At 41.2% G+C, this 26563-nt stretch overlaps 1 protein-coding gene across 1 annotated transcript in view; it reads left to right on the top strand.

Annotated features, from left to right (window-relative positions):
- The first annotated feature begins 5061 nt into the window (after positions 1-5061).
- SLC34A2 (solute carrier family 34 member 2) overlaps positions 5062-26563 on the top strand; it is a 35438-nt gene continuing 13936 nt past the window's right edge. Inside the window, exons 1-8 of the mRNA XM_077814611.1 lie at positions 5062-5103; positions 14458-14566; positions 14678-14800; positions 15415-15543; positions 19154-19297; positions 19953-20064; positions 22119-22314; positions 23152-23247. Of these exons, the coding sequence (XP_077670737.1) occupies positions 5062-5103; positions 14458-14566; positions 14678-14800; positions 15415-15543; positions 19154-19297; positions 19953-20064; positions 22119-22314; positions 23152-23247 (951 nt within the window). The remainder of the gene's footprint in view (positions 5104-14457; positions 14567-14677; positions 14801-15414; positions 15544-19153; positions 19298-19952; positions 20065-22118; positions 22315-23151; positions 23248-26563) is intronic.

Here is a 26563-nt window from a genome sequence, read left to right as displayed (position 1 = left end):
CCAGCAGAAATTTAGGCACCCAGAGAACTTTGCTGGCATAAATTTAGACAGCTAAAGAATTTAGGCACTTACAGGGTGAGGGGGCAACTCCACAGGGGTTTTGAGGATCTGATTTCTGGATTTAGGCACCTAAATCCCTTTGTAGATCTATCCCTGAGTTGTATAATGGCTCAGAGCAGATCTATACAATACAGAACTTAAAATTCCAGTGGCCTCCACAGCTTTGTCCATGTTAATAATCTCATTAGTGTTACCACAGTTGGAGATGAATTGATGGTAGCAGCCAAGTGATATTTTTAGCAAATATTTCCTACATACATAGCCTTTAGAGAACAACTTTCTGGAATATCCTTACTTTGTAAAGGGCCTGGTCAAAGGAAAGGCTCAAACGTTAGCAATATTTAGCCATTTTTTTGCTAGAAGGGCTCTACCATGGTTCTTTTCTTATATCCATGCTATAATTGTAACTGCCCAGTGCTTAATTTGTGTCAGGACCAAGCCCTGGCACCTCTAGGCTTGGCAGTTCATAGCCCTGGCACCTCTGGGCTTGTTCCATCAGTTATTAATGTAAAAAATTGTTGAGTCCCTGCACCTAATTGCTTAGGCCCCGGCACCTCTTTCATTACAAATTAAGCGTGGTGGTAACTGTCTGTACAGATGTTTATAACACTGAAGCTTTATTTACATGCAGTAATTTAGCCTTTGTTAAAAACAGCTGTCAGCAACAGATGTGGCTGAACCAATGCTAAAAACAGTTAAACTGCAGGTGAAGACAAGACCCAATCCTGATCAGCACCCAGAGTATAGGAATGTGCCTGAATGGCACAAATGGGCCCTATGATTTGGCTTCTGAAATAAACATCCTGGAAAGATTAATGGAAATGGAGAAAGCAGGGTTGTAAGTCTCATATATTCAGCCAACACTAAAAATAGCAGGTCCCTCTTCAGATCCATACATTGGAATACTATTTCAGGACTACAATTACACAGTTAAGCACCAGAAAATAGAAAAAAAGTTACAGCAGTAATTTAAGTTGTTTTCTACAGAAGGCAAAATGAATGAAGAATTAAAACAACCTGTAAACTTAAACTTTAGAAAGTGTGACATTCTTTGCTTCAGTAGCAGCCAAAACTAAATACATTTACAAATAGGGAGAGGAAATCATATTGTCTGCTTCTTTTTCAACCCCAGCTGCTAGTCAAATTTCGGGGTCTTGAGGCTGTTCCAGTTGGACGTAGAAATCGATGGAGTCTGGTATTCTCGTTGCGCAATCTTATTTATTTACAAGGAATGTACAAAGTCCTCCTTTTCTGATTGCAGGAGGAACCAAGGACAAAAGAAGTTCCTTAGCGTACTGCTCCAAGCCTCTTTATCCAACAAACCTGAGGCTTTCTCTCTAGCTTTTCCCAGGTCACACCATACTCACAGGATATTGCTTGGCTTTCTTGCTTTTTACCTCTGCTACTCTTTTTGTTCTTTTGTGTTCTCAGTTTGTATGTGTTGTGCCTTCCTTCAGCTCCCGACCATTTTGCGCGCACACACACCTGGTTACAATACCCCGTGGAATCCCCCGGTCCACATGGTACTCTTTTCTGGGCAGACTTTATTGGCCTTGTTTTAGACTTTGTGGCCCCTTAAATGTCTCTACAATGCTCTTAAATGAAGGCTTTGTTCACACATCCGTTTGAATGAGGTTTTAACTCAGCCCATAACAAGCATTCACTCAGCTCATAACACCCCTCAGCTCCATTTTACTCATCCTCCCAATGAGGCCTAAAATGGTGCTATCCAATAACCCATTCCAAATAGGAAGAAAACAAATAATTTAACACAAATTATTACAAATGATACAAGCGTAGCTATTTACATAATCCTTGGGATAGACCCTAGACAGGCCTGTCCCAAATAAATGAAGTGGCATACAGTATGCAGTTGGGTCCCAAGACTAAATCCAAGCATAACTATTTCCAGTGTCTTTCTGTCAGAGTAGTTTCACTTCACCAACATAAAATTTTATTCCCACCCAAATCTGTTAGGGGGCTTTTTTCTCCATGGATTTCCTTTCAGTGTGCTCCTGAGGTGTGTCATTTGTTTCTGTGGAACTGCTGGCAGTGACAGTCCCTGCCCATTCTGTCTGGGTATGGAATTCATTACTGTCACAACATTCCCAGCCTCAGTATCCACAGTTACATTCTCCAATTTGGAGAGTAACCTTGCTGAAATCCTATCTCCCTTATATTGCCTTCAATGGTCCTTCTGGATAACTTTGGGTTTAGTCCTGGGATCCAACTGTATCCTGTATTCCACTTTGTTTATTTGGGACAGTACTCTATAGGGTCCATCCCAAGGCTTATCCAGTTTAGGGGTCCTACCTTTCTTCTAGGAATGTGGAACCAGACTAGGTCCTTGCTTCTAAAAGATTCTCTATATGCCATGATGCCACAGAAGCTTTTCATTTTATCAGAGGCTATCCTCAGATTTTCTCCAGCAAAAGTGTGAGTTTTTTCAGTTTTGGGTTCCATTCCCTTTGTTCCTTTTCAGGAACTCCATACTAGAGGTTTGCCGGGGTCCATAGATCATGCCCAAACATGGGGAACACTTTTTGTACTCTCATTGCTATTTTGTATGCCATCAAAAGGAATCAGAGTAACAGCCGTGTTAGTCTGTATTCACAAAAAGAAAAGGAGTACTTGTGGCACCTTAGAGACTAACCAATTTATTTGAGCATAAGCTTTTGTGAGCTACATCATCATGCATCCGATGAAGTGAGCTGTAGCTCATGAAAGGTTATGCTCAGATAAATTGGTTAGTCTCTAAGGTGCCACAAGTACTCCTTTTCTTTTATCAAAAGGAATGGAATATGTTGGGCCCAGTCCCTTTGGTGGTGCTCTACAAATGTAGCCAGCTGAACCTCCAAAGTCCTATTGATCCCTCCACCATCCCATCAGATTGTGGGTTTGCTTTTGTGGATGCCTAGAATCTCACAAACCTGTTGAAACACTTTGGATTCCAAGTTTCTCCCTTGCTCTGTAACTCACTCGGGATCCAAATCTAGTGAATACCTTCACTAAGACCCCTGCTACCATCACAAGCTCTTGATTTCTTATTGGATATACCTCAGGTCATTTTTTGAAATCATCTCTAGCTACCAGCAAATATTGTTTGCCCACCTCTGTCTCAGGCAACAGCATAAGAGCATCAGTCGCAATACTCTGGACTGGTGCATCCCACAAGATCCTGCTGCAAAGGGGCTCTCCCAGTTTTAGCGGGACCCTTCTTTGTAAAGCAAGCATCACCTTTCCTGCACCAACTTTTTATGTCCTGCCTTCATTTTACCCCATAGAAATTTTCTCTTAGCTTGGCTCAGGTTTTGCAAATCCAAAATGTCCAGCAGTATTAAGATCATGACACACTGAAAAAGAAGGTTCTGATGTTATATCTGGTACAAACAGCTGTGTCCATCACCTGCTGTTTTCTCCCACCTTCTAGACAATATTTTGTATTTAAATTCCAGGCTTTCCCCGTGACCAGGAAGCTTTAATGGTGATAATAATATGGGAGGAGACCACATTCCAGGGTGGCTGTGTTTGCCTGTTGATTTTCTAATTACATACTATCATGAGATCAGAATCCTCTCTTTGGGAAGTTTTTAGTTTGTCCTGGGTTCCATTCCTGCAACCCTATCCCCATTGTTCCAGAGGATAAACTGGGAACACTGGGCACTTCTGCAAATTAGAGGAAGAGAGGCAGACCTGTTCCATTGAGCAACTAATTCCTTGCTCTCCTACTTGGGGCAGTGTTTTCAAATTAGTCTCCCAACAAGGCTATCTGGACAAGGCAGGAACATTACTATGCCTATGGCCACATCTGCATGTGAGTGTGAAATCTTAACACTGCAGTTTTTCCAACCACCTGACAAGCTGTCCCAAAGACTTCCTGGATCTAAAGAGCCATTGCAGGGAAGCATTGGTTGGTCCTGACCATAATCTTCCTCCCATACAAATAGTGAGGAAAACATTGTGTAGATTTAACTGCTGCTGGAGTTCCTTTTGGTTGGTGCAGTAATTTCTCTCTGGGGAACATAGATTTTTGCTATAATAAGTTACCACCCGCTCAAGACCCTTATGTTCTTGTGTCAATATTTTCCTCAAATCATAAGCACTAGCATCTGTGTCCAATAGAAAGGGGGTTTTGAAACATGAATAGGCCAAGAAAGGCACCATCACAAGAGGCTTTTCACCTCTGAAAATGCTACATCACACTGCTGACCACTGAAATGGTTTCCTTTTCTCACGCAGTCTATGCAGTGGTTTTGCAATAGTTGGAAACCGACAAATGAACTTTCTGTAATAGGAGCAGATCTCTAGAAAGGTACTGTCTGGGGAGTTGGGTAGCCTTTTTAGCATCTCTGGTCTAACGACCATTATGTCTGAGTCTGTGTTAACTATCCCTATACACATCACGGATCGTAATATGCACTCGATAGCCAAACTCCTCTTACTGTTGTTTAGATCTGAGCTATGAAGCCAAAACTCTGGTCTGATCTTTGTACCTCCATAAGCTTTGCTCCTTCAACTTGGTGTCACCTGTTTCCTAGTCCAGGGGAGAGGCTTTCACTAGACACTTTAGACACTCTGTCTTGACCTGCCTTAAATTTATATTAATCCTTCTTTTTGGGCCAGTTTTGTCACAGTACCAGAATTTAACTGACCTATTTTTGGATTATTGGCCATTTCCCCTTTTTTACAAACCACATATGTCATTTGTTCTAATCATTCAATATTGTCATGTACCAGATTTATATTCCCTCTTTCATCATATAGATTGGATTCAGAGCTATACTTACAGGGCTAATGACAATCAGTTTCCATCTTCCTCACTAGCAGCTGCTTTCTCTTCTGGTGCACTATTGAAAGAAAAGCTTCAAGTTCAATGGGAAAATTTCACAGCCTCTTGGAGGGTCTTTGGTCTCCTTTAAGATCAGCAAGTCCAAGTCCAGCTGAACATCTACAAATTGGTCCAATGCCAGTGTATCCTGGAAGGCCTCTGTAATATCTGGTATGCCAAGAACACAAGTCTCCACAGATACCCTGCCAGTTCAGGTAAGGGTTCTTTCCCTCTCCTTCCAGCTCCTAGCTGTGCCCTGGCCAGCTAAGATGATGGCTAGATCCAAACAACAAGTCAAAAGTTTGGGTAAGTGTGACATTATTGACATAAGCTGGGACTGTATAGATCATGGTTGCAACCAAAGTCCTGTAGTGGCACCAAATCTTGTATGAAGGGAGTCAAATAAGGTGTCTAAGACAAGGTTATGGTTTGCTGGTTATGATTATGCTGTGTGTATCATTTTTGTAGTTAAAGTTATGAATACTGACTGTATTTCAAATTTATGCTATGCTTCTCGGTGACACCCGGATAAGTTGGTGTCAGCTCTGCCTAGCCTGATTGATGACCCATTAAGGACCATCAGCTATACAATTGACCCATTGAGAGAAGGCTTGTGACTCAGCAAGGTATGCAGGGACATGCCTATTGACAGAACTCTGAGGTTCTCACACGGCATGAGAATATAAAAAGTTGCTGCAGCTCCTCCATCTTGTCTTCAATCCTGCTTCTTACCTCTGGAGAACTTTGCTACGCTGAAGTCACTGAACAAAGTACTGATGATCCATCCCAGCACTGGATGTACTCCAGAGATTTGATTTGAACCTGCAGTTTATTCTATCACTGCTGCAAGCCTGAACCAAGAACTTTGCCATTACTGTATATAATTGATTCCATTTAACTAATTCTAGCTCTCATCTGTGTCTTTTTCCTTTTATGAATAAACCTTTAGATTTTAGATTCTAGAGGATTGGCAACAGCGTGATTTGTGGGGTAAGATCTGATTGTATATTGACCTGGGTCTGGGGCTTGGTGCTTTGGGATCAAGAGAACCTTTTTTCTTTTACTGGGGTATTGGTTTTCATAACCATTTGTTCCCGTAACGAGTGGCACTGGTGGTGATACTGGGAAACTGGAGTGTCTAAGGGAATTGCTTGTGTGACTTGTGGTTAGCCAGTGGGGTAACACCAAAGTCGTCTCTGTTTGGCTGGTTTGGTTTGCCTTGGTGTGCATAGAAACCCCAGCCTTGAGCTGTAACTGCCCTGCTTTAAGCAATTTGTCCTGAATTGGCACTCTCAGTTGGGTCCCGCCAGAAGCAGCATCGTTACAGTGACGTAGTTGTGCTAGGATCCACAGAACCAGGTCAATTAAGCTTTGGGTCAAAACCCAAAGCTATCCAAATTTGAATTTTGGTATTGAGAGTTTTGTTGGTTAAAGAGCAGTTGCAACGGGTGAGCAAACAGCATATGAGGGCCTTGGCAAAAAAGCCCTGGAAAATTTGTGTTCAGAAAAGGGGATAAGCTTTAGAAAGAAAGCTACAAACCAAGAACTGAGAAATCTGTTAATGGCCAGTGATCAGGAGGCAGGAGCACAGCCGTTACCTGATGCTACAGAAGCTGCAGAAGTAAGTGGAATGCAAAAGGCAGCAAACAAATGGCAACTTGAGCATGAACAGAAACTAGAGAAATTCAATGGGTGAGAAAGCAAAGGATTGCTGCTGAGGAGAGGGTTCACCAGCTGCGACAAGAAACTGCCAAAATTCAGTTGGAAGTCAAAAAAGCAATCGAGAAACTGTATCCTCTTGAAATTTCAGTTTATAACAATGTTTGTATGTTATATTGCTCTGACCAGGGGGAAGAGGTGGGAAATAGCTGCTTGTCTGTGGAAAAAAGCAGTTTGTCTGTGAATGAAGTTTCTGAATAACTGTCTAATGTCTCAGAAGTGAATCTGGAATTAGATCAAGCACAGAACTCATTGGTCAGGACAGTGTTTCTCAGGAGCACATTAAAGTGGATGGTCAAGTGGAAGCCCAACTGAGGAAGGAAAGGGTAGATTTTTGATGGGTAATGTATTATAGGCTAGTACAGCTTATAAAAGTGAACCTGAAAAGGGTAACTGGACTATAAGGTGGATAGAAAGCTGGCTAGATTGTCGGGCTCAATGGGTAGTGATCAATGGCTCCATGTCTAGTTGGCAGCCGGTATCAAGTGGAGTGCCCCAAGGGTTGGTCCTGGGGCCGGTTTTGTTCAATATCTTCATAAATGATCTGGAGGATGGTGTGGATTGCACCCTCAGCAAGTTTGCCGATGACACTAAACTGGGAGGAGAGATAGATACGCTGGAGGATAGGGATAGGATACAGAGGGCCCTAGACAAATTGGAGGATTGGGCCAAAAGAAATCTGATGAGGTTCAACAAGGACAAGTGCAGAGTCCTGCACTTAGGATGGAAGAATCCAATGCACCGCTACAGACTAGGGATCGAATGGCTTGGCAGTAGTTCTGCAGAAAAGGACCTAGGGGTCGAGAAGCTGTGGACGAGAAGCTGGATATGAGTCAACAGTGTGCCCTTGTTGCCAAGAAGGCCAATGGCATTTTGGGATGTATAAGTAGGGGCATTGCCAGCAGATCGAGGGACGTGATAGTTCCCCTCTATTCGACACTGGTGAGGCCTCATCTGGAGTACTGTGTCCAGTTTTGGGCCCCACACTACAAGAAGGATGTGGAAAAATTGGAAAGAGTCCAGCGGAGGGCAACAAAAATGATTAGGGGACTGGAACACATGACTTATGAGGAGAGGCTGAGGGAACTGGGGATGTTTAGTCTACGTAAGAGAAGAATGAGAGGGGATTTGATAGCTGCTTTTAACTACCTGAAAGGGGGTTCCAAAGAGGATGGCTCTAGACTGTTCTCAGTGGTAGCAGATGACAGAACAAGGAGTAATGGTCTCAAGTTGCAGTGGGGGAGATTTAGGTTGGATATTAGGAAAAACTTTTTCACTAGGAGGGTGGTGAAACACTAGAATGCGTTACCTAGGAAGTCTCCTTCCTTAGAAGTTTTTACGGTCAGGCTTGACAAAGCCCTGGCTGGGATGATTTAATTGGGGATTGGTCCTGCTTTGAGCAGGGGGTTGGACTAGATGACCTCCTGAGGTCCCTTCCAACCCTGATATTCTATGATTCTATGTTTCTATGATTCTATGATTTGCTGGAAGTAGCTGAGTGTAGTGAGAAGAGCAGCAGTTTATCTGTTGGGAGTGGCAATGTGCCTGGTAAGGAAAGTTTGGATGAGCCTAGGCAGCCTTGTGAGCTGATGGCTTTGTCCAGTCAGCAGTTTGGGAAGGCAAGGATAGTGGAAGATGAGTGTCCCTATAATTTACCTGTTACCTGTGTGGAGAATTGTGACAGTGAAGGGAAAGTGCCTGTGTCTGTCGGGGTATTGACTTGCTTATGGAGGGAGCTACGCCAGGCTCCAAGCAGTTGTCTGTGAACAGCCCTGTGTGCTGGGACAAGGGAAATGAGATCCCAGGCTGTGTGTCTGGTAAAGGAGAATGTGTCTCTGCCTCTTCTTTGTCTGTGGAGCAGACAGAAGGTGCCTTTCAGCCTGTGATGGCTGAGAATATTGCAGTTGTCTCAGAGTTAGTTCTGGATTCAACTAAAGCCCAGGAAGGGAATGGTCCTAAGTTGGATTTGTGCTGGAAATGGCCTAACCTGAAGATTACTTTAGATAAGCTATTACCAGCAGGACAGTGGGGTGGGAGGAGGTATTGTTTCATATTCTCTGTGTATATATAAAGTCTGCTGCAGTTTCCACGGTATGCATCTGATGAAGTGAGCTGTAGCTCACGAAAGCTCATGCTCAAATAAATTGGTTAGTCGCTAAGGTGCCACAAGTACTCCTTTTCTTTTTGCGAATACAGACTAACACGGCTGTTACTCTGAAACCGGTCCTAAGTTTGTGTCCGCTCGGGAGAATGGCCCTGCAACTCGGTTGCATCCAGTTAGTGTCTATGCAAAATCCCAGAAACCAGACAATTCTGGTGCTTGTATTTTGCCTGTTGCTAATGTGTGGCTGGGAAAGGGTATAGCAACTCTGTCTAATCAGGGTAATACCCTAACCAGGGCACAAGGAGATCAGAAAGATGATTTAATTGTGTTACCTACTGATGGTGTGGAAACTGGTAGTAAGAAGGAAAAGATTCCTGAGCTTGTGTGTGGCAAAGGGAAGGAGAATGCCTCTAACCTTTTATCTAGGAAGTCTAGAAGTTTGCCTGAAAGGGGATTGTGAAGGAATCCGCCTGATGGGCCAGAGTTGATTCTGGATGTAAGTGAGACCCAGAAAGAGTCTGTTGTTGCTCAGAGAAGTGTTCCTTTAGAGCAAGCCCTAGGTGAAGAGGGTAAAGGCAGAATTTCTGTGAGGGTTGAATTGCTGCTTAGAAAAGCTCCTGGGGAAAGGAATCCTCATGGTAGTCTGTGCAAGCAGTTTACTGCAACTGAAGGGTGTGAAAGTGATGTAATCAAGAAAGTTTCAGTTCCTAACAGCCAGAAATTTTCTGTTGTGAATGGATCCACATGTGTGAATGACTTTCCTTTTGAAAGATCCAGTGTGGATAGCTTTGAGAAGGTCTCAGATGGAGTGAAAGCTGTTAAGAAAGTTGAACAGTCCTATAAGGAAGTGGCTGTGTTTGGCCAGCTTGTTGGGGAGACAAGGTTGTTGAGAGAGGAATGTCTCCATGCTGATTCTGTAAGTGGACAGTCTGTGTCTCAGGTTCAGAGGGAAGACTGGGTAGCTGAGTCTGCAGAGCAGAACAGCTGTGCAGTTAATCTCTCGAGAATGCAGGGGATGGCAGGTAAACTCTCATCTCTAGACACTTTGGATATGACTTGTCGTCTCTCAGTGAACTTAACATCTAATTCCATGTGGAATCAGAGGTTGGTAAGGGAAGGACAACAGAACGTTGAGTCTAGCTTGTCAGTGAAAATGGATGATTTCTCTTTAAGACAGACTCCAGCCTTGGAATTGGTAGCAGTGAAGGATCTGAACACTGGTGAACAGGCTCCTGTCTGTTTGAATGCAAATTACCTGACTGACTGGGAGAATAAAGACTTGCTAATAGCCCTTAGCAGAGAGAGCGCACCCAATCAGCCAGTGAATTCTGTTAAGCAAGGGAAATCAGGGCTTGATCCTTCAGGTCAAGGAGGAAAGAGAGACGTTAATTTTGCAAAGGGAAGCCACATGCTGACCCTAAAAGGCCCAAACCCCAATGGTATTGAGCCAGAGGTGTGGCAAGTCAAACATGACTGTAGATGGACTTGAATTTGTTGTTATTGCTTATGGTAATTTTTGTAACTAATGTGTTGCTATTACCAAGAACTGTAAAGATGTACAATGTGCCTAATCTTTTGAAAAAACCCTTGAATATGTTAAAAGTGATACATAAGAACACACTTTATGTTAAAAGGCCTTGTAATACTGATGATGCAAAGTTAATGCCTATAAACCGTATTGACACTTTTCACAGGGGAAATGACATTCCAAACCTGATGCGCTGTATGAAAGGGGAAACTGAGGCACAGTACCACATTGCTTTCACGGCTAAATGCCAAGATTCCTGTACTATGGACAACATTAATAGCTACATTGACTTGATGTTAATTGGGTTCCAAACATTTGCCAGAGTTTGTATGAATAAAGACAGGTTTCAGAGTAACAGCCATGTTAGTCTGTATTCGCAAAAAGAAAAGGAGTACTTGTGGCACCTTAGAGACTAACCAACTTATTTGAGCATAAGCTTTCGTGAGCTACAGCTCACTTCATCGGATGCATACTGTGGAAACTGCAGAAACATTATATCTGTCTAATCTAATTATATCTGTGTATATAATGTTTCTGCAGTTTCCACAGCATGCATCCGATGAAGTGAGCTGTAGCTCACGAAAGCTTATGCTCAAATAAATTGGTTAGTCTCTAAGGTGCCACAAGTATTCCTTTTCTTTTTGTATGAATAAAGTAGCTATGTTCTTTAGCTCTTGGCAAGATCACACGAGACTGACAGGAACCATGCTGCAAAAGCAGATCCAATCCACTATTGTTCTAACCAAGTTTTACCTTGAATTTGTAAAGAGATTCAATCATGTTATTGAACATGACTTTGATAAACCACTTCTGTTATACACCAATACTTGCTGTAGTAAGACAGAACCAAGGATAGGAAGCTCTTGGGATGCAGTCAGTGATGTTTGTGTCATCCCTTTCTGAATCAATTTTGCGTTGGGGCTGTGACGTTATTGACATAAGCTGGGACCGTATAGATCATTGTTGCAACCAAAGTCCTGTAGTGGCACCAAAGCTTGTATAAAGGGAGTCAAATAAGGTGTCTAAGACAAGGTTATGGTTTGCTGGTTATGATTATGCTGTCTATATGTGTGTATCATTTTTGTAGGTAAAGATATGAATACTGACTGTATTTCAAAGTTATGCTATGCTTCTCGGTGACACCCCAGATAAGTTGGTGTCAGCTCTGCCTAGCCTGATTGATGGCCCATTAAGGACTATCAGCTATACAATTGACCCATTGAGAGAAGGCAGACATGCCTTGTAACTCAGCAAGGTATGCAGGGACATGCCTATGGACAGAACTCTGAGGTTTTTCCAGGCCATTTGATGGACTGCTTGTCTTTGGAACAAAGAAAGAAAGACCACACGGCATGAGAATATAAAAAGCTGCTGCAGCTCCTCCATCTTGACTTCAATCCTGCTTCTTACCTCTGGAGAACTTTGCTACGCTGAAGTCACTGAACAAAGTACTGATGACCCATCCCAGCACTGGATGTACTCCAGAGACTTGATTTGAACCTGCAGTTTATTCTATCTCTGCTGCAAGCCTGAACCAAGAACTTTGCCATTACTGTATATAATTGATTCCATTTAACCAATTCTAGCTCTCATCTGTATCTTTCTCCTTTTATGAATAAACCTTTAGATTTTAGATTCTAAAGGATTGGCAACAGCATGATTTGTGGGTCAGATCTGATTGTATATTGACCTGGGTCTGGGGCTTTGTCCTTTGGGTTCGAGAGAACCTTTTTTCTTTTCCTGGGATATTGGTTTTCATAACCATTTGTCCGCATAACGAGTGGCACTGGTGGTGATACTGGGAAACTGGAGTGTCTAAGGGAACTGCTTGTGTGACTTGTGGTTAGCCAGTGGGGTAAAATCAAAGTCTTCTCTGTTTGGCTGGTTTGGTTTGCCTTGGTGTGCATAGAAACCCCAGCCTTGGGCTGTAACTGCCCTGCTTTAAGCAATTTGTCCTGAATTGGCACTCTCAGTTGGGTCCTGCTAGAACCAGCATTGTTACAGTAAGTTCTAAAGCACAATCAGAGCTGGAAGAAGAAAAGGAGTACTTGTGGCACCTTAGAGACTAACCAATTTATTTGAGCATGAGCTTTCGTGAGCTACAGCTCACTTCATCGGATGCATACCGTGGAAACTGCAGCAGACTTTATATATACACAGAGAATATGAAACAATACCTCCTCCCACCCCACTGTCCTGCTGGTAATAGCTTATCTAAAGTGATCATCAGGTTAGGCCATTTCCAGCACAAATCCAGGTTTTCTCACCCTCCACCCCCCAACACAAATTCACTCTCCTGCTGGTGATAGCCCATCCAAAGTGACAACTCTTTACACAATGTGCATGATAATCAAGTTGGGCCATTTCCTGCACAAAGAACCTGGATTTGTGCAGGAAATGGCCCAACTTGATTATCATGCACATTGTGTAAAGAGTTGTCACTTTGGATGGGCTATCACCAGCAGGAGAGTGAATTTGTGTTGGGGGGTGGAGGGTGAGAAAACCTGGATTTGTGCTGGAAATGGCCTAACCTGATGATCACTTTAGATAAGCTATTACCAGCAGGACAGTGGGGTGGGAGGAGGTATTGTTTCATATTCTCTGTGTATATATAAAGTCTGCTGCAGTTTCCACAGTATGCATCCGATGAAGTGAGCTGTAGCTCACGAAAGCTCATGCTCAAATAAATTGGTTAGTCTCTAAGGTGCCACAAGAACTCCTTTTCTTTTTGCGAATACAGACTAACACGGCTGTTACTCTGAAACCAATCAGAGCTGGGTCTCTCAAGTTTGCTGCTAGTAACCCTCCTTTCTATCCTTCCTCCCAGCCATTCAGCTACAAGGTTGAACTGGGCCAAAAAAGCTTCCCCGGAGTTTTTTTTCCTCAAAGATTTTGCCTTATTTGAGCTGAGACAGCCTGACCTCTCCCCCTAGGTCTCTGTAGGTTACAAATGGGGTAGAAAGCTGTTGTAAATGTCCAATCTTAACCAAGTGTGCTAGGTGGCTCAATTCTCTCCAGGTTGCTGCCTTCCACTGGTCTGTGACCCTTTGATTTACTTCCAGAGGTGAATTTTTAGCTCCATAAGTCCTTGCTGCAGCTCATCTTGGTTGGCAAATTGAAGCTTGGCTAAAGCTTGCTTAGCCTCCACTATTTCATAGAAGAAATGCTGGTCTACGCCAGTCAGATTGCTGGTCACCTCATCACTATTCCAGCACGGACATGTCCAGACCAATCTGTCTGGATGCTTTGTAGTTGTTGCTCCCACAGAGATTTCATTTCTTTCTGGCAAACCTCCGGGTGCTACTTCAATTCCATTTGTGAAGCTTCCAGCTCCTGTTTCGGGTCTTGTTTTAAGTTCTTCTGGCTACTTCTGATTTTTGTAAGCATCCTCATTATTTGTTCCATCTTGGTTCAGCAGAAATACCAGCTCACAATCTTTCTCCTTGGAAACTGGATCCCAAGGCGGACACCGGTGTTGCCCCTTTTTGAGCCAAGTGGCTAGTCAAATTTTAGGGTCCTGGGGATTTTCCAGAAATTGATGGAGTCTGATTGTCTCTCTTACCCAATCTTGTTTATTTACAAGTAATGTACTAAGTCCTATTTCTCCAAATACAGGAGGAACCAAGAACAAAAGGAGCAGTTTCTTAGATTACAGCCCCAAGCCTCTTTAGCCAACAGATCCAAAAGCTCTATCTCTAGCTTTACCCAGGGTCACACCATGCTCACAGGCTACTGCTTGGCTTTCTTGCTTTTTGCCTCTGCCTCTCTCCGTTGTTGTGTGTTCTCAGTTTCTGTATGTTCTCCCTTCCCTCATCCTCCCATACCTCCCCCCAGTCACAATACCCAGTGGAACCCCTTGCCCCCATGGTGTTAGTTTCTGGGCAGACTCTGTTAGACCTTGTTTTAGGTGTGACTTCTTAACTGTCTCTTAAAAGTCTCTTAAATGATGGGCATGTTCACACATCAGCTTGAATGAGGTTTTAATTCAAATCATAACAAGCTTTTATGCAGCTCATAACAGTATAGCTTGTATTGGCCTAAGTTTCACAAGTAAAGCTACAATATGGGTTCACAAAGAAAATGCATTAATTCAATAAGGTTAATAAAGAACAGAGTTCAAGGATCTGTTGGTTTTAGAGGTAATCCTTTCTCTTGTCATACACCGAAGAGTGTTTTCATCAGACTCTAACATTAATCAATGTATTTTCTTAATGTCAGATCATGGCTCCTTGGCCTGAGTTGGAAAATTCTCAACCCAATAACTATACTGAAGACTCCTCCAAGCAAGACAAGGCCATGTCTGAAAAAGATGGAGAAAATCACAAAGGTAAATTATCTGCTCCCGTATAATTTACATGGCTATAAAAACCTTACATTTGTGCTACGGGGAAAGATGGCAAGTAATCAATTTGGTTTGTTTGTGTTTTTATTTCAACAGACAATGTTCAAAGTAAAGGTGGACTTCAGCCTGCACATTCCAACATTTCCTTGATAGATGAGCCAGGGCAAGAAGACCCTTGGAGTATGCCAGTGCTTCAGGACACTGGGGTCAAGTGGGCAGGTACAACCTGTCAATACACAACTTATTTACATGTCTTTATTTCTTCTCATCTTCTGCGCTCTTTATCTTAGGCATTTCTTCTCAAATGTTAGTTTCTGTAGAAATGAACTTAAGATCCTCCTCTTAGGCACACAGGTTTTAAAATGTTGGCATTAACCACTCTGCTTCAGTTTCCCCATTGGTAAAATGGGGCTATAATATTTCCTCAGATCCTGTGGGTGTGGAGATTACAATACGTTTACCCACCATTTTAAAGCACTGTGAGAGCTGTGGATGAAAGCTGTCAAGCAGTATGTTAATTTCAACCTTTCATTAACCCCACTATATGTGGTAAAAACCTAAAAGTGAACAGTTCAAAAAAAAAAAAAAAGAATGAATTTCAAACTTCCTGAATCTTTAAAGTTTTTATGAAAAGCTTTTATGTGCAATGATGCTGTAGTTAAAATTTTATTAACAAGAGCATTCCTTTGGGTTTATCATCCACAGAGCTCACAACACTGTCCTTGACTCCATGGACTGTGGATGGGAGACTTGCTAGAAATGCTAAACTGTTCAAAAAGAAATGCCAAACACATCAATATGTGATACATAAAAACTTATCTTATGTTTTGCAGACCTGGATAACAAAGGAAAAATCATCTGTGTACTCACAGGGATAGCGAAGTTTATTGTCTTGCTTGGACTACTCTACTTCTTTGTGTGCTCCTTGGATATACTGAGCTCTGCCTTCCAGTTGGTAGGAGGTATGAAAACTCTTATGAAGTATCAGGTTAGGCTTTGGGTGGGCTGTTGAATCTAATTCAATTCAAAATAAATTAACTAATCAAAGAATATTAACCTTGAGAACTCCTTTCATTTAAATATACAGAGGGAGGCCTCTGTGATTGAATGTTGATCTCCCTTTGTTTGCAGGATGCCTTTGTTTCCAGAATTCCAGAGTAGTGTTGACATTAGAGATTAGTGACCCCAGTTTATTTTGGAAGTCCCCTTTATTTTAGTGACTGTTAAATACACAGGTGTACTTGTATTTTCTTCAATATGTGAAAATGTTTTTACCGTGGAGAGACTTAAAACTGGATGCTTATTGAAAGCTCTCATGATCCCAGGTTTCCTGTGCCCCATGCTCAGGTAACTGCTGCCAACACCAAGCCTTGCAGATAGAAATGTTATATCATGTCACCCTTTGCTCTGCTCCCTTATTCCTAGGATCTAGTCCCCTGGAGCAGGGCTCTTGCTGATAGAAACAGTAGGTGCTATCTCAACGCCAATGCAGGAAAATCCAGTCACCACAGCTCCAGACTTGGTTAACAAACTCTTACTTTATTACTTACAAGTAAACCCATGAATGATCTAATTTCCACTTCATCTAGAGGTGCCCTTTACCCTCTCAAGCTTAGGAAAATGTTATTACAGATCCCAATTTTCAGGCTACTTTCTCAGAAGCTGCTAGGTTCATGTCCTCCTAACCTGGTCTCTGTGCCACCTTCCTGGTAGTGTGGATTCCTACAGTTCCCAATGGACTAGTGTCTGGTGTCATGAGAGTCCATTCCTGGCACCTTCAACCAGGTCCCAGAAAAAAACACTTCCAGCCAACCAGGCTCCACTCTCCGTTACCCCAGTCCTCTCCCAATTGCTGTCTTTTGAGTGAAAGGTGGTGCTTAACAACCAAATGGGCCTTTACCGAGTCCTCAGATGTTAAATCACTGTCTCATGTCCACCCTAGGTTTTACTTCCCTCCAACCCATACACAAAATAACATTAACTCACCACATTACCTTAAATTCTCCATAAAAGCATACAACTAAGATCCTTTCAGGATGCAAGGTGTTATCTAAATACATAAAGGCCAGATTCTGCTCATAGTTAAATTGCTGTAGCTCCAGGATAAATCTGTTGGCTTCTGTGGAGTTACTCTGAATTTACACCAGTGTAACGGAAAGTAGAAATTTAACCCTGAATTATTCATGATTATTCACACTGTAAACCAGAAATATTAACAATATGATCTTATTTAAATCTAGGATAATAGCTGGAAAATGGTTGCTTTTATTCATATCCAACTTTCACACCATTTTATTGATGTCTGAATCAGTCATTTAGTTGATCAAGCATAAAACCACTCAGTAGAAAAATGCTTAAATGAGTGAATGCTCCATGTGGGATTAGATCACAGGGTCATGCTGAAAGTAAGGCAAAATATAGAAGGATTTGGACCTATCAATGCTCTACCCATGTCTGCACCTCAGACAGCTGTTTCCTTTGCTGATCCCCTAAGACTAACTACATCTTTGTACAACAATCATAATGGTCCCTTCTGACCTTAGAGTCTATAAATCTATGAATCTTTTTTCCCCTCAGGGGTTTCTCCCTCAAACCTCAACCCCTTCCCCAATTTTGATGGCCTTCCCTCAGACAAAGTAGGTTAGATACAGTTCTCTCTGGAGCCCATTGTTATACCAGTAAAATAAACACCAGCAGGATCTTATCAAAGGGGAAAAGGCAAAATGACACATTTATTGTGAATACAGAAAGAATCATAGTAAGCAGTTAGTTATAGCTATAAGATTCCGTTCAATTTCATATTTATTCACACATTCATTCACACGGACACACAGGTTCTGCAAGGTGGTTATCATAGTTACCAGCCTTAGAGTTGCTCATGCCAAGCCACTGGCCAGATGGCCTGGACATGAGGAGGGAGCAGGGCCTTGTCAGATGCTCATCTGACACTCCTGGGAGTTGGTTTGCAGAATCAGACCCCAAAGTTCTCACTTTCTAGAGTCCATTTTTATAGGAATTTCTTCCTATGCCAGTCTATGGGCATTGCTTCATCATGCTGTTGCTGAATCAGTCAGCAGATAGCACATTCCTGATGGCTCTGTGCTACCAGATGTTATCTTGTTCTTTGGTTCTCCCATCCTTGAGGCTGTTGGGTGGATTCCAGTCTGCCCTCCAGGGGTCCCTTAGTTATTTCCACTTGACACCTTCTTCAGCCAATGGACACTGGATTCTTAGGCTGGCACCTCCCTGATCATTCAGTTATTAGCCACACCAAGAGTCCATCCACATACATCCTCTTTCTCTATTTTAATCACAATTGTTAACAAAGCGAGATGAATACAACAAAAGGGGGGGAGTCTCTGGGTGCTGTTTCTGTTGTTACAGAGTATTGCTTTGAGTCTCTCTCTGTGTGAGTAGTTGTTGTTACAAAGAATTGCTTTGAGAATAGACTCTGTCTTAGCAGCTTGGTCTCTTGGTTTTTGGTACTGTTTCTCTCCCTCTATGTGTGAAACTTGCAAGCTGCTAATTGTGTTAGTACATTCTAAGACAGAGTCTGTTCTCAAAGCAATTTTTTGTAACAACAACTACTCACGCAGAGAGAGACTCAAAGCAATACTCTAACAACAGAAACAGCACCTAGAGACTCCCTGCCTTTTTGTTGTATTCATCTCGCTTTGTTAACAATTGTGATTAAAATAGAGATAGAGGATGTATGTGGATGGACGCTTGGTGTGGCTAATAACTGAATGATCAGGGAGGTGCCAGCCTAAGAATCCAGTGTCCATCAGCCAAAGAAGGCATCAAGTGGAAATAACCAGAGGACCCCCGGAGGGCAGACTGGAATCCCCCAACAGCCTCAAGGATGGGAGAACCAAAGAACAAGATAACATCTGCCAGCACAGAGCCATCAGGAATGTGCTATCTGCTGACTGATTCAGCAACAGCATGATGAAGCAATGCCCATAGACTGGCATAGGAAGAAATTCCTATAAAAATGGACTCTAGAAAGTGAGAACTTTGGGGTCTGATTCTGCAAACCAACTTCCAGGAGCGTCAGATGAGCATCTGACAAGGCCCTGCTCCCTCCTCATGTCCAGGCCATCTGGCCAGTGGCTTGGCATGAGCAACTCTAAGGCTGGTAACTATGATAACCACCTTGCAGAACCTGTGTGTGTGTGTGAATGAATGTGTGAATAAATATGAAATTGAATGGAATGTTATATCTACAACTAACTGCTTACTATGATTCTTTCTGTATTCACAATAAATGTGTCATTTTGCCTTTTCCCCTTTAATAAGATCCTTCTGGTTTTTATTGTATTGGAATAACACCATCACCGTTGCTGATTTTTCAGTCAACCAAAGGAAAGAGAAAAATGTAAGGTGTTCCCTGATCACTCAGAAGGCTAGAGACTACGTTCGGGATCTGAACTTAGATACTTTGGTTGTATCACCTTCAGACTGACAGGCATGGCCACATGCATGTTGTTTTTATGATCTTTCACAAAATGCTGTCTTATTTACTATTGACTATACAAGGCACTTTCTCACTAAAATAATTCCTTTACATAGGTAAAGCAGCAGGGGACATTTTTCGAGATGGTTCTGTGCTGTCAAATCCTGTTGCTGGTCTGGTGATTGGAGTTCTGGTGACAGTCATGGTGCAGAGCTCTAGCACTTCCTCATCCATTATAGTCAGCATGGTGTCTTCTACATGTAAGTCTGCTTACAATAAGCTAGTGCAGATCACCCTCAGACCCTTCACATTCACCACCTTTTACCTCCAGGTATGGAAACACTGAGAATGAGGAAAGGGATTGCAGGAAAACAACCTCACAGTTATTTCATCCTGGTATAAAACAAGAAATGAACAGCAATTAAAAATGGACACATAGCATAGAAAACCAGCCACCCCCTAACTGTGTGAAATCTGTTTGGTACACTGACACTAGTTTTGTTAACTTCAGCCACACTTGCATACTTCATCCTACCAACAAAGTTATTGTAACTGATTTGCTTCTGTGGTTGAGTTCTGTGAGAGTTGCATGCAGGATAATGCTTAGTATAAGACAGAATTTCTACTACTTTCACATCTTGTGGCAGTGGCAGAAAACCAGTATGCTTCAGATGCAGATCATGACCTTCAAATAATCAGATTAGTCATGTAGCACGTTCTCAAGGTGCTTTGTTAAAATAAACTTGTTTAGATTATAGTGCTTGATTACAGTTACTTACTTAACAGGACAAATCCCGATCCCACTGAAGTCAATGGCAAAACTCCCATTGATTTCAGTGGGAGGATGATTAGGTACAATGTAAAATGTGTGCCAAGGATTTGATTTTCTCCTAATACTCCTTTTTTACTTTATAGTGTTGAGTGTAAAGTCTGCTATTCCTATCATAATGGGGGCAAATATTGGTACCTCCGTCACAAACACAATTGTGGCGCTCATGCAAGCTGGAGACAGGAATGAATTTAGAAGGTATTGTGCTTTAATCTTAGCCCTTAAGAGCTATTTTCAACTCCTCTAGCAGGCTTTCTTTTGTGTTCTTATCATCACAGTAGCCACTTTACAGTTTAATTGTCCAAAGGGATGTTTTATCATTTGGAAAGGTGAAAGTCCATTTTCTAAAGCATTTAATGAATTTGTTGTGCAGTTTCAGTTATATACTTGGATATAAACTAATTAAAATAAGTCAATGTTTAGTCCACAATCATGAAAAAATATGCAATCCTGTCTCACTTAAATCAAGGGGAATTTTGTGATTGACCTCAATAGGCTCTGTCCTGCTAAGTCATCATACATAATTACATGGCAATTCTGTAGCTTTCTGCTTCATAAAGCTGTCAGCTTTGGTAGTACTGTAAGTACCATGTTGCCTTTGTTCATGAGCTATGTGCCACTATAAAGTACAGTACAACCTAGACTTAATGTAGTATAATTGAAAATACATCTGAAAAGAGGCATAGTGGTTCCATTGAAAAGTTCCACAGTTCTAAGAGATTCTACTCTTGCTTAATAAAATCCTCCTTTTTAAAGATAAGGCATGTCACAGGAGCTAGTAGAATCTTTCTAACCAGTGGAATTTGAAGAGTGCTTGCTTTTCTACCCACATTTCACCATATTTCTATAAAAGGCAAAGAAAAACTTTGTCTGCACAGGAGAGGTTAATGTTACACTAAATAAAATGTTTTCTACCTATTGTTTACTCTCCTTATGATTTTTTTCAAGTCTGTCAATTCCACAGTAAGTAAGCTATGGTAAGATGAGGAAAGTGAAACATTCTAACAATTGACTGTCTCCATTACGAGTTGATGGATTACTAACTTGACACTACAAAGGTACACTGCTAGCTTACTGATAGAGAGCAGTAAAAATGGGATGGGAGTGAGACTTTGGCACCTTGTCATTCAGTACAAATAATAAAGAGTATGTGCACATAACCAGGTGCGTGAAATGCATTTACCCAAAACATATCTCAGTGTGTTTGTTGTCCTTCTGAATCTTACCAGTCTTTGTCAATGACATACACATAACCTACCAAATAATTTGTTCGAGCTAAATAATGTATAGAAGGGAGAAACTTTAATTACTAAAGTAAAATGAAAAAGTTGCTTTGTAATATAATTATTAATAATCATATCTATCTGTTGTTAACCTGTACTGTTCGCATCGCTCTTGTGGTGCTTGAAATGCATCAATATATTATATTTCAAAGAAAGAATAAAAAATGACAAGTGCCTGCTAGCAGTCAAAATAATACTGATTATGTGACTGCATCATCATTTCCATTGTCCAATTCTAATGTTCCAACTTCCACTAATAGTCTATCCTCAAGCAATATTGCAAACCTAAGGTATCCAACAGATTAACATTTAGAAAATGTGTTTCCTCGGCTCACAGCATTAGGTTTTTAGTTTTAGGAACTACATTTTAAAACATATATAGATAAATTGGAGAGAATTAAAAGGAGATTAATAAGTGATTAAAGACTTGGAAAAGAAGACCTATGAGGAAACAACTGTGAATGTTCAGTCTGCAGAAAAGAAAGCTGGAAGGGAGATCTACAATAATTGTTTGTAAATATACACAGGATTGCTATAAAGAGGATAGGGATAAATAATTCATGTTAGTCGGTAAGGACAGGGAAAAAACAGTTTTAGCTACAGCAGGGAAAAGTCAGGCTAAGTATTAGGGGAGAACAGTATTACTACAGTTGAGCGATGGAACAAGCTAATGGAGATTATGCAGTGGCTTTCACTAGAAATAGTTAAGGCAAGACATGACACCCCTCTTTCAGGGAGAATTGCTTCATATGTCTGTTCTTGTTTCACGTTTTAATCCCTCAGGGCCCGTTTTGCCAATTGCATGTAAGATTCTGTGCACTGAGAGACAGGATGGCAGGTTGTGGCCCTAAAAATGAAATCATTCCTGCCTCAGTGCAGGCTCCTTTCTAACCCATATGATTACATCCTTTATCTATGTTATACATGTTATTCAAACAGCAAATCATCTTTTTGAATCTCTTTTTGCAGGGCCTTTGCTGGAGCTACAGTCCATGATTTCTTTAACTGGCTCTCAGTGTTTGTGTTGTTGCCCCTTGAAGTAGTGTCTGGTTATCTTTATCGTCTTACTAATGTTATAGTTGAATCCTTTAATCTCGAGAGTGGCGAAGATGCGCCTGAGCTGCTAAAAGTCATCACGGATCCTTTTACAAAGCTTATCATCCAGGTAAGCTCTCACTTTAATGAGGCCACTTGCTTGATTCATCTTCAGTTAATCAAACTGCTCTCAGGCTGCTGGGCTGCCTGTTAGTATTACTGTACTCATGACAGAAAAGCTCATTTTATTTCATTTTATTTTATTTTATTGTTTCACATTTCCTGAAATCTTATGTATTAGATGCATATTTCAAATATTTCAAAAAAATTGTCAATTTAATGCTGACACTCCAGCCAGGCGCTTGTGGGAGGGTTGGTTGGGAGTTAGGCGGTTGGTGAAAAATAGAGTGAACAGGGAAATTGATACATGGAGAAGTTGATTTTATATGAAATCAACTATGCGTGTTTGTTTAAATGAGGGATAGGTGATGGCTGATTTGGTCTAGTACATGGGGAAAAGGATGTATGTTTCATTTTTTTATAGATATATAAAAACAAGAAAGGAAGATTATTTTTCCAGGAGTTAAACCCCTGTTTAAATTTCTTGTTGGGCCGGAGATCAGGCCACTTCCAAGATCATGTAAAAGCAGCAAAGAGTCCTGTGGCACCTTATAGACCAACAGACGTATTGGAGCATAAGCTTTCGTGGGTGAATATGAAAGCTTATGCTCCAATACATCTGTTAGTCTATAAGGTGCCACAGGACTTTTAGTCTCGATCTGTAAAAGCAGCAAACACGGCTACCCCTCTGATACTTTCCAAGATCATGTTTGCTTTACTCATGTTAGCAGACCTATTGATTTCAGTGGGACTACTTGGAGGAGTTAGATGAGCAGGCTTGGCTTTAATTTGCAGATGCAAACTACAGACCGGAATGACTGTGTTCTATTTGTTTCTTCTCTTTTAGCTTGATAAATCAGTAATAAATGCAATTGCTACAAATGAGGAAGGAGCAAAAAACAAATCCCTGGTAAAGACTTGGTGCAAAACTAAAACAAATGTGGTGAGTATTGTGTTAAACTGGCTTTTGTGCTCTTAAGGAAAGATATTGCCACCTAACTATCATTCCTTCATATAGAAGGAAATAGTTTGACAGTATTATAAATACATCCACAGCACAAAAAGATATTTTTCTATTACTACTAATTACAGTAGTTAGGCAGGGTATTCTAATATATACAGTTTGTGAGATTATTTTGAGATTAGTTTTATTTGTTGCATAAAATAAATGAACAAAGTGTAACACTCTTGTACCTCTACTGAAGTCAAAGGAGTTGTACCAAGTATGAATTTGGCCTACTGTGTCTGACACTGAACAATGCTGTACATCTTTTGATTTGTCATTTGTCATTTGTCTTGAATCAAAAAGAAAAAGAAAAATCTCCTAAATCCACAATTATTTTAAATTTCTGGTGCTGCTGCAGACTTCCTGCATGTGGAAAATATCTGCAACTCAGCAATAATAATACCACCTTCCCCCTACCCTTTTCCTGTCTTGTCCATTTATATTGTAAGCTCTTCAGGGCATGGTCTGTCTTTTACTATGTGTTTGTAGAATGCCAAGCACCATGGGTCCCTATGACTGGGGACTTTTGGTGCTATTACATAAAAATAATTAACAAAAAGAGGTGAAAGTCATCTGCAATGAAGCATGAATTTCAGCAGAACAGAAAAGTGCCCCTGACAGCAGTCTCTGACTGTGACTATAAATGCTGAGGTGAAGATATAAACAGCAAAGCCAAATATTCAAGCAGGAGACCAATGCAGTATGGCAGCATTCCAGGGAGTTGATCTGACAAACCAAAACAGAACTAGTTTATTCTGATGTGCATTAGTGCAGTCTTTTGGCAGTTGCCTATTTTAGTATTCTTGGAAAACTGCTTTGTGACCAACCTGACTCGGAGCTTAAACTGAATTCATAACTCAGGCAAAACTCCCAATTAAAGGTATTTCTTTCAGTAGTTAACTTCAATATACATTTTGCTAGATTAAAGACTGCAGGATTTGGATCTTGTTCAGTGCTTCATCTAAATAAAAACTGGTTTGTTAAAGATCCCTTGGTGCTCTTAATGAGAATGTTATCATTTCTCATATGTATTACAGTTACATTCAGAGTCTCCAAGTCAGCGGCCCCAAATGCATAAAAAGATACAATTCCTGCTCTGAAGAATTTAAAATCTAGTGCTCGAATTTTCAGATGAGCCTAATGCAGTTAGTCACTCACCTGCCATTAATATTCAATGAGCTTTGGCCACCCAACTCTCAAACACGTCTTTGAAAATCCCAGCCTAAGAAGATAAGTGATTACATGGAGCGTGTGGGAAGAGGGATATAATCAAATACATACAATTTTATGTGCATGTATACATTTGTTGTTCTAGAACTGCCACTCAAGGAAATAGTTAAATTTAAAAACAACTAAACAAATAGTCTCAGCAGAGAGGCCAAATATTGAATAGCTATGGGAACAAATTTGATAACTCCAGGTCAGGGTTGAGGTATATTAGCAGGCAGTGTGGAAAGCTTGCACTGCCCCTGCCCATATAGTACCTTTTCTGTCGACAAACACAAAATGTTACTCAGCAGGACTATCAATCTACCATCTTTCAGGAGTACAAAATGCACGAAAAATAGTTCTTAAGATAGGAGTCATGTTAGATTCTCTGTAGTCCCTCCTGCACAGCAATGACCCCGTAAAAACCCGTAGGTCATATTTCCCCTTTGATTTTTTGCACTCAAGTCCCATTTATTTAATAGAATACAGCCTGCTACTCTGAAGCCCAATATCAGTTTATGATGGGCTAGATTCTGTCACCCTTACTTCCTTTGAAAACTACCTTACTAGATTTCAGTAAGGCTACTTTCAGAGTAAGCTACTGTCAGCATGAATAAAAGGAGCAGGTTCTGGTCCATTAAAAATGTGACCATGCACACCTCTTTAAACGTATATTCTAAAGGCTAGATTCTGATTACTCCTTGAGTAATCTCATTGAAACCAGTGGGATGGGTTGGGAAATAAGGTTCTACTCAATGAAAGTAAGGATATTAGAATCAGGTCCTACAACAACAGCATATTGCTTGGCTCTAATACTAACTGGTTGGCTTTGCTGCTGCTAGTGGCTATTTCAGAAGCACTGATGAGAGTGGTAACGTTGTAATAATACAGTAAGTAACATTTGGCAATAAATGGGCAGTAATTGCTGCTGAATTTGCAGGAGAGTCATTAAACATTGTAAGATTTCATGATTTACTTACAATAACCCCTGGTTTCAGAGTCTACTATGAATCCTAGACAATCAGTTCTCTTGTGTTTATTAAATTGTATGCTTAGTCCCGTGTCTCTGATGAATAAAAATTCATGTGAAGGAAAGGAAAGGAGAAGAGATGTGTAGAACCCCTACTGCGTTGTCATTCAAAAATATTGTTAAATTGGTGCATTTAAACACACAATATTAGAAAATTGTTTTAATAAGCCCCTTACAAGCGTAGGCACAGACAACCTGTCACTGGCTGTAAGGGCAACAAAGTGAGAGATAACAGAAAAGGAAAAACTTGTCCGTGGACTAGTGACAGTCACAATGTCAATGGCTCAGAGAGTCAGAGTTCAAAGTCTAACTGGCTGGTAACCACTTTCTTGGACTGTACAGTTCAACAAACAATCCATTCCATGCGTTCTTAATCTGGCTAGGATGTCCAGACCTTGTATTATATAACCCTGTTTCTCTGTGAACTGAAGAGTCAGGGTCTGTGTGTGTCTGCCACCCTGAATGAAGAATCCTGTTTGCATCCACTAGAGCTGAGTCTGATCTACTCGAGACAACTGCTTTGAAAGAGCAGAACATGACTGGCTTGGCAAATCACAGCCAGCACAGCAAGAGTCTGGACTGGTCACTTCCCTCCTCACGGGTGTGGTTATGGTTGGTGAACAGGTGAAGGGTCCAGTACAGGTCCCCCACTAATAGTAATTAGCTCTTCTATAGAACTTGTTGTCACTAGATCTCAAAGTGCTTTATAAAGGACGTCAGTAGCATTGTCTCCATTCTGCAGATGAGGAAGCTGAGTCATAGAGAGGTGCAGTGACTTGCCCAAGGTCACCCAACAAGAAGAGCTGGCAGTAGAACCAGGTGTCCTGGGTCCTAGTCAAATGCTCTACCCACTAGGAAGTACTGCCTCCACTAATTTCAATTAAGGACCTCAGCGGAGATAAGTTTCTTTGGTTCAAGGAAACAGTGAGGTGGGTAGGGATTATCAAGGAATTCCACAGCCCTCCCACCCACCATATTACTTTAATTAACTTGAATAAAGTTTCAGCCTTTTTT

This window comes from Eretmochelys imbricata, chromosome 4, assembly GCF_965152235.1.
Source record: "Eretmochelys imbricata isolate rEreImb1 chromosome 4, rEreImb1.hap1, whole genome shotgun sequence".
NCBI lineage: Eukaryota > Metazoa > Chordata > Testudines > Cheloniidae > Eretmochelys > Eretmochelys imbricata.
Note: the sequence above shows the minus strand (reverse complement) of the source record. Positions and strands in the feature narration are given on the sequence as shown.